The 12,738-nt window shown below is 51.9% G+C and overlaps 1 protein-coding gene and 1 pseudogene across 16 annotated transcripts in view; both read left to right on the forward strand.

Moving 5' to 3' along the window:
- LOC115294307 (protocadherin gamma-C3) overlaps positions 1-12,738 on the forward strand; it is a 161,270-nt gene that overhangs the window by 135,196 nt on the left and 13,336 nt on the right. For 11 of the 16 annotated variants that reach the window (XM_029942106.1, XM_029942100.1, XM_029942096.1 and 8 more), the window contains one exon: positions 9,939-9,997. In XM_029942106.1, the coding sequence (XP_029797966.1) occupies positions 9,939-9,997 (59 nt within the window). Of the gene's footprint in view, positions 1-545; positions 573-4,428; positions 7,050-9,938; positions 9,998-12,738 lie in introns of those variants that run through there. The other 5 variants (XM_029942108.1, XM_029942093.1, XM_029942109.1 and 2 more) reach the window with 5 other exon arrangements.
- Positions 1-12,738, forward strand: part of LOC115293994 — a 52,506-nt pseudogene that overhangs the window by 34,107 nt on the left and 5,661 nt on the right.

A 12,738-nucleotide genomic window follows, 5' to 3' on the forward strand; every position in this document is an offset into this window, starting at 1 on the left:
TATTGGTGGGTGACAACACTGGCTTGAATAAAGTGACCAGTCTCAAATGGCTACTCCTCTCTGGGCTGCAGGTTGCTAGGGCTCTGGCTGTCTGTTTTCCCCGCCGAAAAGGGGCGGGGGGGGGGGGGGGAAGTTGGTATGTTAGTGGGGAGAAGAACATACATACATGTTGTCTGCCTCTCATTAGAGGTAATAAACCTATAGAAAGAAATGCTGTTGAGTGGGAGGAGGGCAAAAAGATAGGTGGTTTTTTTTGTTTTGTTTTTTGGGTTTTTTTCCCTTCAATGTTGCGACGCATTAACCCTGCTGCTATTGGGATGTTCTCTGCTCAGCCTATTGGCTGAGCCCAGGAGCTGCTGTCTGCCAATCGGGTGGTGGGAGGCAGACAAATCTACCCCGCCACCAGCAAAAACGGCGCGTAACCCTTGCGGTGCCGGCCCAGCCGCGCCAGAGCTGGCGCCACGAAAGAGAGATAGGTGTCTCCAGCTGCTGTTGCCGTTTGGGGCGGGTCGGCTTCTTCTGCTTCCCAGGACCAGGTAGAGGACTAGCGGGAAGCAGCAATGCTCCGCAAGGTGGGAAGCTGGGTAGAAATCTGCGGGGGGGCCACCCTTTTGTTCCTCATTTGCCACCTGGGTTACGTTTGTGGGCAAATCCGTTACCCGGTCCCAGAGGAGTCACAGGAAGGGACTTTTGTAGGGAATGTCGCCCAAGATTTCCTGCTGGATACAGAGAGTCTGTCAGCTCGTAGGCTGCAGGTTGCTGGAGAGGTTAACCAAAGACACTTCCGTGTGGATTTGGACAGTGGAGCCCTGCTCATCAAGAATCCAATTGATCGAGAGGCACTGTGTGGACTCAGTGCCAGCTGCATCGTGCCCCTGGAGTTTGTAACTGAAGGGCCTTTGGAAATGTACCGAGCGGAGGTAGAGATTGTGGATGTGAATGATCACGCCCCCCGATTTCCTCGGCAGCAGCTGGACTTGGAAATTGGGGAGGCAGCTCCTCCAGGACAGCGTTTCCCTTTGGAAAAGGCTCAGGATGCAGATGTGGGGAGCAATTCTATCAGCAGCTATAGACTAAGCTCCAATGAACACTTTGCACTGGATGTCAAGAAGCGCAGCGACGGCAGCCTGGTCCCAGAGCTGCTCCTGGAGAAGCCTTTGGATCGGGAGAAGCAATCAGACTACCGCCTGGTGCTGACTGCTGTGGATGGAGGGAACCCCCCGAGATCTGGCACCGCAGAGCTCCGGGTATCAGTGCTGGACGTGAATGACAACGCCCCAGCCTTCCAGCAATCCAGCTACAGGATTAGTGTGTTGGAGAGTGCTCCTGCCGGCATGCTGCTTATCCAGCTCAATGCCTCTGACCCAGACCTGGGTCCCAGTGGTAATGTCACCTTTTCTTTCAGTGGTCACACCCCTGATCGTGTGAGAAACCTCTTTAGTCTTCACCCTACTACTGGAAAGCTTACCCTTCAGGGGCCCCTAGACTTTGAGAGTGAGAATTACTATGAATTTGATATTCGGGCTCGTGATGGGGGTTCTCCAGCCATGGAGCAACATTGCAGCCTTCGGGTGGATCTCCTGGATGTAAATGACAATGCCCCCCACATCACAGTGACCTCAGAGCTTGGGACTCTCCCAGAGAGCGCAGAACCTGGCACTGTAGTGGCACTCATAAGTGTTCAGGACCCCGACTCAGGGTCAAATGGAGACGTGAGCCTCCGAATTCCTGACCACTTGCCATTTGCCCTCAAGTCTGCCTTTAGGAACCAGTTCTCCCTGGTGACTGCAGGGCCCTTGGATCGAGAGGCCAAATCCAGCTATGACATCATGGTTACTGCTTCGGATGCTGGGAATCCTCCCCTGAGTACCCAGAGGAGTATTTTCCTCAATATTTCAGATGTGAATGATAACCCACCCTCTTTCTTCCAGAGGTCACATGAGGTGTTTGTTCCTGAGAACAATCGCCCAGGAGACCTGCTTTGTTCCCTTGCAGCCTCTGATCCAGACTCTGGCTTGAATGCACTCATCTCATATTCTCTCCTGGAGCCCAGAAATCGAGATGTGTCAGCTTCTTCTTTCATCTCTCTGAACCCCCAGACAGGAGCTGTTCATGCTACTCGATCCTTTGACTATGAACAAACACAGACATTGCAGTTTGAGGTGCAGGCCCGGGATCGGGGCAACCCACCTCTTAGTAGCACCGTGACAGTTCGTCTGTTTGTGCTGGACCTCAATGACAATGCCCCGGCTGTGCTCCGTCCTAGGGCCCGGCCTGGTTCCTTATGTCCGCAAGCACTGCCTCCATCAGTTGGTGCTGGCCATTTAGTCACAAAGGTGACTGCTGTGGACTTGGATTCAGGTTATAATGCTTGGGTTTCCTATCAGCTCCTGGAGGCCCCAGACCCCAGCCTGTTTGCGGTCTCTCGCTATGCTGGGGAGGTTCGGACGGCAGTTCCCATCCCAGCTGATCTCCCGCCACAGAAGCTGGTCATTGTAGTAAAGGATAGTGGTAGCCCACCACTCTCTACCTCTGTTACTCTACTAGTGTCTTTGGAGGAAGACACTCATCCAGTTGTCCCTGATCTTCGAGAATCTTCAGCTCCAAGGGAAGGAGAATCCCGCCTGACCCTCTATTTGGCTGTATCTCTAGTGGCAATTTGCTTTGTCTCCTTTGGCTCGTTCATTGCACTCCTCTCTAAGTGTTTGCGTGGGGCTGCCTGTGGAGTGACCTGCTTTCCTGCTGGCACCTGTGCCTGTCTCACCCGATCTCGAAGGAGGGAGGGGCTTCCTCCTTCCAATGGGATCCTCCGAATCCAGCTAGGGTCAGATGATCCTATCAAGTTTGTTGATGTGGGCGGCCACTCTCATGGCTGTACACCTTTGGCTTCTGCACCCACTCGGAGCGATAGCTTCATGATGGTGAAGTCACCCAGTGCACCAATGGCAGGGGAGCCTGTTCGCCCAAGCTGCCCACCCTCTGATCTTCTGTATGGGCTAGAGGTGAGACCTTTGCAGCCTCAGCCAGTGCTGGAAGGTTATTCTGATCCAAGCGTATGGCTGGGTCATGTGCCTGGAACGGTTGGTCTCTCTGCAGGAGTCCATAGTGAGTGGTAACTATGTCGTAGATGGTGCGCTTTAGAAGTGTTTTGTGAATGACCAGGAGTTGTCACAGGTTAGTGCTTGAGATGGATTATGTACCTGAAAGTAAGAAATGAAGGTAATGATCAAGAGCCAGGGGATTGTGGAAGCATGGTGCTGGAATTTGGGAGCGTAGAAGGCTGTACTGCACAGGGGTAAGGAGGTACCAGGCAGTCACCTAAACCCAGGCGGTTGCTCTCTTCCTGAACGAGGGGGGCAGGCTCTGGACTACCTTAACTCTAGATGACCATTTCCCAGTGAATCGAGGGTAACTGCTATATTTGCCCCGCCATATCAAATACCCCCTAACCCACTGTAGCCAGAACTCACTGCTTGAAACAGCAGAGAGCACAAAGAGCAGAGAGCTGAGGGAAGCAGGGAGGCATCAGGATGCAAGCAGAGCTCTTTTAGTCCAAGTCTTCAGGAATCCCAATCAGGTCCCCACTGAGATTTGAGCTAGATGCAAGAGAATTTGGGGCAGGGGAGTATTATTTGAGGGGAAGAGCAATGTGTAAGTGAAATCACTTCATGTCAGAAAACTGGTTTACAGTTACAGAACTCATAGACAGCCACTCTGGAAGTCTTTAAGTAGACTTCTGAATTGGTGCAACCATAAATCCTAGAGACCATGCCTAACTTGTAGTCACTCTCCTGGGTGGCTTAGATCAGTCTCAGGAATGTTCCCGCTACTACAAGGTGTTATGCTCATTCCAGAGCTCTAGTCAGGAAGCTCAGAAAAGCTGAATCCTGTAACCATCAGCTGACATGGAGATTCCTCAAAGCATTGATAGAGAGTCCGAACAAGGCTTTATAGGATCCTAACAAATGTTTTCTCTCACCTTAGCCATACTTGGCAGAATGGGGTGGGTGTGGGGGTTCATATGGGCTTTACCTCCCCTGAAAGGACAAAATTTTGTTGGTTTAAGCAAAGTCGTGGAAGCTTCTAAAGTCCTGAGGGAAGTTGCTGGGACAGAACACTGAAAAGTTTTGTACCAGGTTGTCTTCCCTGTTGAGCACCATCTGAGCTGTCAAACTTTGCTGCCAAGGGGGCTGAATCAACCTGCGGCATGAAATGAGTGGGAAGGTAGGAGGCTTCACTGACATAGATTTGCCTGTTCCTAAGGTTTCCAGGACTGAGGAGACTTCATAATTGGTTGAGAGCAGACAGACTTTTTGGCCAATCAGACTCAGAGCAGAGGTGGGGGATCTGCTCTTCCTGCCCACCTCTCCTCCTCCTGTTCCCCAGCTCCACTCAGATTCAGTTCCCCTCCCCCCCCACCCCCGCCATTTGGTGACTAAGAAGAACTGCTGCAGGCAGACAAACCTCGGAGCATTTTTTAAGAGGCTGGAAGGAGACATAAGAGATTTCAGCTGCTGCATTCCAAGACCTGGGTCTGCCTTGGAGACAGGACAGCACAGAGTCAGTGTCCAGGAAGGCACCTGTGGGTCATGGGGCCCATGACACCCTCACAGCTCCCCAGGAAATGGCAAGTGCTGTTCATGTTGTCCTTGTGCTGCTGGGGCTGGGTGTCCGGGCAGCTTCGTTACTCAGTGGTGGAGGAGTCTGAGCCGGGGACGCTGGTGGGGAATGTTGCTCAGGATCTAGGCTTAAAGGTGACAGATCTGTTGAGCCGCCGGCTGCGGTTGGGGTCTGAGGAGAATGGACACTTTTTTTCCCTGAGCTTGATGAGTGGTGCTCTGGCAGTGAATCAAAAGATTGACCGAGAGAGCCTATGTGGAGCCAGTACAAGCTGCCTGCTGCCAATACAGGTGGTGACTGAACACCCCCTGGAACTAATCCGCGTAGAGGTAGAGATCCTGGATCTCAATGACAACTCTCCTGCCTTTGCCACTCCTGAGCGAGAGATACGCATCTCAGAATCAGCTGCACTTGGGGCCCGATTCCCACTGGATAGTGCCCAGGATCCGGACGTGGGTACCAACACTGTGAGCTTCTACACCCTTAGCCCCAGCAGCCATTTCTTTCTGAATGTGAAGACCCTAAAAGATGGGAAGCTCTTCCCAGAGCTGGTGCTAGAGCAGCAGCTGGACCGCGAAACCCAGGCAAGACATCAGCTGGTGCTCACTGCTGTGGATGGGGGTATCCCAGCCCGCTCAGGGACCACCCTTATCTCTGTCATTGTACTGGATGTTAATGATAATGCTCCAACTTTCCAGTCCTCAGTTCTGCGTGTGGGGGTCCCAGAGAATGCACCCATGGGTACACTGTTGCTCCACCTCAATGCCACTGATCCAGACGAGGGCACCAATGGCCAACTAGACTATTCTTTTGGAGACCATACATCTGAGGTAGTGCGTAATCTCTTTGGCTTAGACCCTAGCAGTGGAGCAATCCATGTGTTGGGTCTCATAGACTTTGAGGAGTCAAGTTTCTATGAAATTCATGCAAGAGCCCGTGATCAGGGACAACCAGCCATGGAAGGCCACTGTATGATTCAAGTGGATGTGGAGGATGTCAATGACAATGCCCCAGAGGTACTACTGGCCTCTTCGGTCAACCCTATCCTGGAGAGCACACCGGCGGGCACAGTAGTGGGCTTGTTTAATGTGCGGGACCGAGACTCGGGGAGAAATGGTGAAGTGAGCCTTGCTGTCTCCCCGGACCTGCCGTTTCAGATTAAGCCTTCTGAGAACCACTACTCACTGCTAACCAGCCAGCCTCTGGACCGGGAGACCACATCCCACTATGTCATTGACCTGCATGCCAGTGATGCAGGCTCACCTCCCCTGCACACACATCTCACCGTCAGGCTCAACATTTCAGATGTTAACGATAATGCACCCTACTTTACTCAACAGCTCTATACTGCTTACATCCCAGAAAACCGGCCTCCAGGTTCCCTTCTTTGCACTGTGGCTGCCTCAGACCCAGACACTGGGGATAATGCCCATCTCACCTACTCCATTGTAGGGAATCAGATTCAGGGAGCCCCAGCTTCCTCCTTTGTGTATGTCAACCCTGAAGATGGGCGGGTCTTTGCCCAGCGCACCTTTGACTACGAATTGCTGCAAATGCTGCAGATCGTGGTGGGGGTGCAAGACTCGGGCTCTCCCCCACTGCACTCAAACACATCTCTGCATGTGTTTGTGCTGGATCAGAATGATAATGCACCAGCAGTGCTGCACCCAAGACCCGGCTGGGAACTCTCAGTCCCCCAGCGTCTCCCTCGCTCTGCTCCTCCTGGCTCCTTGGTCACCAAAGTGACAGCTGTGGATGCTGATGCAGGCCACAATGCGTGGCTCTCCTATTCACTGTTACCCCAGTCTACAGCTCCAGGACTGTTCTTGGTGTCTGTACATACTGGGGAGGTGCGCACAGCCCGGGCCTTACGGGAGGATGACTCTGACACCCAGCAGGTTGTGGTCCTGGTGAGGGACAATGGTGACCCTTCCCTCTCCTCTACAGCCACAGTGTTGCTGGTTCTGGAGGATGAGGACCCTGAGGAAATGCCCAAATCCAACGATTTTCTCACACTCCCTCCTGAGCGTTCAGACCTTACCCTTTACCTCATTGTGGCTCTTGCAGCCATCAGTCTCTTATCCTTAGTCACTTTCGCCTTTCTGTCAGCTAAGTGCCTCCAGGGGCATACAGATGTGGATGAGGGTGGGGGCCAGTGCTGCAGGCGCCAGGACTCACCCTCTCGGGACTTCTATAAGCAGTCCAGTCCCAACCTGCAGGTGAGCTCAGACGGCACACTCAAGTACATGGAGGTGATGCTGCGGCCCACAGACTCGCAGAGCCACTGCTACAGGACGTGCTTTTCACCAGCCTCGGATGGCAGTGACTTCACTTTTCTAAGGCCCCTCAGTGTCCAGCAGCCCTCAACGCTGGTGCTGGAGCCTGATGCCTTCCGGTCCCGCTCTAATACGCTGCGGGAGCGGAGCCAGGTGAGGGGCTCAGTACTGCCCAGGGCGACCCCTGTGGGCTGGGATGGAGAAGCGGCCCATCCACAAAAGGGATTTTGAATTTACATCCACTTCTCTCGGGAGGGGGTGGGGGGGTGGAGGTGGAGGATGGAGCTTGGTGTTGCCTGCATTCCACCTGATTGTTGGGACAATTTGGACTGATTGCATGGAATGCCAAGGTGGGGATAGGACTCTGAGCGCCAGGAGGTGGTGGTGATTGTAGGTGCAGGGAAGTAAGACCAGTACCCACCCTGCCCTCAGAAAAGGCTGGGGCTCAGCACTCTTTATGGTCAGGGTTGGGGAGCGGGGGGTGATGGTAGAGGCAGTTGTGGATCTGTGGCTGCATCCAGCCTCCTTAACTCCCAAGCAAGCTTGCTGTGCTAGTCTTTGTTTCCTCTTCCACGATCTTGATCTGTGACTTCACTGTTAATCTCAACCTTCCTTATTCCTCCATCAAACAAATGCACCTGTAGACAGAATCGGTGTACATTCAGGCTTCATGCATGTCCCCCTTGCAGAATACACCCACTGGCCACACGCAGCAACAGGCTTGTCTCACCTCATGTGCACACACTCATGTGCGCACACACACTTGCGCTTGCTGCCAGGTTCACATGCAGTGGCTGTCCCAGGGCCCCTCACAGCTTCCCAACCACCTGGCTGCTGACCTCAGAGGTGCTCACTACTGACTGATCACACCCTGGTAGGATACCATGGCATAGTTTCCTGCAAGGATTCAGGAGGCTTTGCCTGCCTCCACCTGGGGCTAGATCAGCTCACCTCTGGGCAAGAGTTTTTGACTCTGGGGTGGGCCATCCCATTACGCTGGGGCTCTAAGCAGCAGACAGTGGTGCCTCCAGCCCAGAAGCCTCAGGGGCTGGCTGAGCTATCCTGTGGGCCACGGGTACAATAGGCAGCCTGGGATCTCAGGGGTAGGCACTGCCTGTCCTGTCACAGGAAGTAGGAACATGAAGCACTTGGACTCTGGACACTCAGAGATAGGCTTTTGGCTCCGTCGTGACCTTGATGTGTTCCTGTGATCTAGGGCTAGGGCTTTGAGGGGACTGAGACTGAGACTCTGTCAATCCTTCTGGCTGATGGAAAGCCACAGCCTCTGCTGGGGTGCCCTTATCTATGGGGAAACTATAATAGTAAAAAAGGCACAAGTTTCCACAAACTGAGGAGCTTTTATTCAAAATTTACTTATGCCCCAACTTGCCCCCACTGAAAGAGTTTGAAACAGTACCCCCATGTGATAGCTGATTGAAAGAGCCTTCCTGCAGTAACTCCTTGGAGTACCATGTCTCACTTGCTCTTGCCAAGAAGTTTGCTGGGTAGATACTAGCTTCCCCACCTTATAAGTGAATTTCACAGAAGTCAGGTGACTTGCTCAAGTTAACAGGGTAAGTGGTAGAGAAAGATCTAACTCAGGTCTAATTCCAGAATTTGTGCTTTCACAAAGCTGGAAGATGCAAGGGCAGTTTGCATCTGCTGGGATTGGGCATAGATGGGATTCTTCCTTGTTAGGGCTTCATATGTTAGAGAAAAGTCCTCTGGGGCTCCATGTCCCCAAGTAGCCCTCACTGAACACACTTTGGACCCACCGGCTTTATGTAGGTTTTGAATTTTGTCCAGCAACTCTCCTCTAGTCTGTCATGGTTCTTGCATCATTCATGGTTTTTGCATGGATCATACATAGATTGTCCTGTGTCTACGATTACAGTGGCTGATGAGTAGGCATTCCAGTGCGTTTCCCTACAGCAGCGCCGGACTGGTGCTGTGAGTCCTCTTGTACCTGGGATGCTAACTTTCTGGGTTCTGCTCGTATCACTGACACCTGTGAACCTTAGAGTGAGCTGTTTGGCAGCCTTGGGTTTTTCTTCTCCCTAGTAATCAGAGATGCTCACACTTCTCTGTCTCTGGGAGTGAGAGTGAGAGTCTATTACCAGCACAGCCCAGAAAGGGTGAGGAGGAGGCTCTAAGAGTGCACCTTGTGTGATGGGGCAATACACCCTCTGGAAAGGCTGGAAGGGACTCAGGAGTGAAGTGGCTGGCCAAAGTCCCACACTTTTACCCAGATGGGACATGGCTACAGATCAACTCCTTAGGAGCCCTGGAGACTTAGCTGGCTCTGCTTAGAAGCTTTGGAGGCTGTGGGAGCTAGAGCTCTGCTGGGCTCCATCCCAGCAGTTTTCTCTATCCCAGACAGAGCAGCCTTGTTCTCTCCTCCTTAGTCATGGCCATTGTCTGGCAGAGTTCTGGGGGTGAGGGGTGTCCTGGGGCTTGGATGCCCTGCAAAGGATCAGTCTGGCATGACTCCTAAGTTAATAATGTGTTTAGCTGTGGGAAGAGATTCTTGAGAGCCAAGGGGCTGGAAAAGGCAGTCCTCTGAATGTGTGTTACAGCACACCCTGGCATGAAAAGGGTTACTGGGAGCAGCAGCCATCTTGCTGCAAGGATGCTTTGTTCCCAGCTGAGGAGCTAAATAAATTCTTTCTAGAGGCTCATGGAATTCTCATTGAAAATCTCCTCTGTCACTTTTAAAGGCCTTTTCTGCACCCCTCCCTCAGGTCCAATGTTCAGCCCTTGAATCTCAGCTCAGAATTTCTAAGTCTGTGGGCAGGGAGGAATGGGCTATTGCTTCAGCAAAAGAATCTGGGTTTGCTCACTATGGTCAGATAAGTGTTATTTTATCTCTTTGCGTTAGACCTCGGAGACCTGGGGTACGTTTTGTCTTTGGAAATTAGTCTTTCCCTCCCTCCCCTTTCTCTGTGTCCATTCCCCTCTTTTCCTCCCTGCCCATCCCCATACTCTGGTGACATTCTGACCGTTTGTGAGTACTCAGCCCCTTTCCCTCTGTTTTCTCCACAGCAAGCCCCGCCCAACACGGACTGGCGATTCTCTCAGGCCCAGAGACCAGGCACCAGCGGGTAGGTGACTGCTTCTCCAGCCCACCCTCTTCTCTGCGGCATTTTCTCAGTGATGACGTGGGAGGAGGTGGGGGAGGGCTCAGCATTTGCTATAAATGGCTCCTTTCCTCAGTTCCAGATTTCAGGGAGGTTTTGGTGTATTGGGGGCTGGTACCCGGACCCCAGAAGGAAAAGGCTTCTGCTCTGGCTATTTCGAAAGTTCACTTCATACCTCAGCCCCTCTCTTCTCACAAGGTTAATCTTTTCCCATCTCCTAGTCCTAAAGTGGTCTCTGGGTGGAACCCATTTAATTCCTAAGTGCCCCCGCTCCTGCTTCAGCTGGGGTTCAGGCAGAGACTCCAGGGACAGGAGGCGGAGGAGGGAGGCACAGTTAGCAGTCAGAACCTCCTCCAGAGGCTGTGGGGAAGAGCCCAGGAAAGGGGCGGGGGCCTGATCAGCTGTTGGGGGAAGTAGGGACTGCACCGCTAGAGGCTAGGCTGAGGAGGGAGCTCCTGGGACAGGTCTCCCTCTTCCTGCCCCACTCTGGGCTGCCTCAGTTCTGAAACTGGTCCTGCGCGCTCCACCTTCAGGCTTTTTGTCTCTGCCACTCCTTCTTATCTCTTTGCCCTTCCGTCTCTTATCTCAGTTTGTGGTCTTTACCTCTCCCTCTCTTTCTGTTTGGTATCTCGATTTCTGTCTTTATTGCCACACCTTGGTCCCTACGATTTGTGTCTACACGCACTGAACTGTGCCTCCCACGGCACCTGCCACGGTGGGTGCTCAATAAATGTGGAATTAATGAATAAATGTGACTCTTCCTTAGTCTCAGTCTGTTTCTTTTCTCTCCGTTTCTGCCTCCCAGTCTCTTTTCTTGACTTCTTTTCTCTCCCTCTTTCCTAGTGTCCTTATGTTCCTCCATCTCTAGTCTCTTTGGTTGCTCGGTCTCTTGCTATTTCTGCTTTCCTCTGTTCTCAGCCTATGTCTCTTTCCTTGTCTCTGTGTGTGTCTCTGTATCTCTGAGTGTGTAGTCTGTCTCTGCATCGCTGAATCTCTTCCTTTTACTCTGTTTGTCTCTCTGTTTCCTTTTTACCCTGTCTTCTACTCTTTGTCTCTGTCTCTCATTTCTTTGTTCTTGTGGGCAAGCCAGCACACACATTCCCCCCCTCTCCCGCCCTGCAACTCTTCTCCCTTTCCCTGCCCCTCAGACACAGAGTCTTTGATCAGTGCTCACCACCACACACCCTCCCATCCAGGCTACCCCAGCTGCTCATTTCAATGGAGTATGAATTCCTGCTGAGACAGGAACCCCCTGTGGGTGGTGGGGAAGGAAACAGCAGAAAGACCATTAGTTGGTCTGAGAGGAGTGGGGTGGGCTTTGGGCCAGATCTCCCTGTTAGAAGTCAGGAGCCTAGAGGAGTCCTAGGAATCCAGGATAGAGAGAGAGAGGGCAGAGCTTAGGTCACATTCCCCTGCCTCTTTGATGGTCGGGCACTTGCTGCCCACATTTCTCCACATGCTATAGATAGTGCTCACTGCCACAAGAACCCAGGAGACCTCTACATGTATCAGGAACTCAAGATGCTTCCTAGAAGGCCTTTAGGAGGCAGCAAACCAGATGGTTTGGACTGTCCTTGCCCTTCCCTTGACCCCATCTGTCTCCTTTTTTCCCCCAGTGGCCTTGCCAGCCTTTCTATAGCTTATCCATTAGGTCATTCATGTGTTTATTCATGTATTCATTCATCCATCACTTGCTTGTTTGGGCATCTACTATGAGCTAGGCCTTGTTCTAAACATGTCCTATAAGAATGAACAAGCAGACATGATCTTGGAGTGCATAGATTTCCAGGCTAGCAGGTGAGACAACAAATTGACAACAACTTGCACTTAAAAAATGTCTAGTTGTAAATCATAGTAAGTTCTCAGAAAAAGAGGGTCACGTGAGTTGTAATGGTGGAAGGAGGGGTAGAGAAAGCCTCCAAGAAGAAGTGACATTGAGCTGATTTGATGAGAGGTGCTGGGCGTCTTGTGCCCCTGTGCCACTGCCTTCTGCTGTAGACCATACATACTGGCCCTGAGGCAGAATTTACTGCTGGGCCTGGAAGTCCCACAGATTGCTTGTGTCGTCACCTCTGGGTTGAGCACTGTACCCCTGCCTCAAGTCCCTTGTCATCAAATGAGAGACATGGTGTCCTGAAATATACACAGGAACTCTTTTTTTAAAAATTTTTTAATTTTTTTAAATGTTTTTATTTATTTTGAGACAGAGAGAGACAGAGCATGAGCAGGGGAAGGGCAGAGAGAGAGGGAGACACAGAATCGGAGGCAGGCTCCAGGCTCTGAGCTGTCAGCACAGAGCCCGATGCGGGGCTCGAACCCACAAACGTGAGATCATGACCTGAGCTGAAGTCAGAGGCCCAGCCGATTGAGCCACCCAGGCATCCCACTCAGGAACTCTTGAGGAGAAATAAGGGAAGGCTCCCTTCCTTAGTTAAGTTGAGGGGGATGGACAAACATTTCTGATGGAGTTCTAGAATGGCTCCGGTGAAGTAAACACGGAGGGCCCAATCCATCAACTACAACTCTTCTCTTTCATTAATTCCATCGTTAGTAAGCACCTCCTGTAGGCCAGGTGAGGTTCTAGGGGTGGGAGATAACAAAATAGGCCTGCTTCCTTCCCACAAGGAGCTTACTGTGAGTTGAGTGAAATAAATATTAACTGTATACCAAAAATAAATAGATCACAGCTATCCTAAGTGCTATGA

Source organism: Suricata suricatta, chromosome 6 (assembly GCF_006229205.1).
Source record: "Suricata suricatta isolate VVHF042 chromosome 6, meerkat_22Aug2017_6uvM2_HiC, whole genome shotgun sequence".
In the NCBI taxonomy this organism is placed as follows: Eukaryota; Metazoa; Chordata; class Mammalia; order Carnivora; family Herpestidae; genus Suricata; species Suricata suricatta.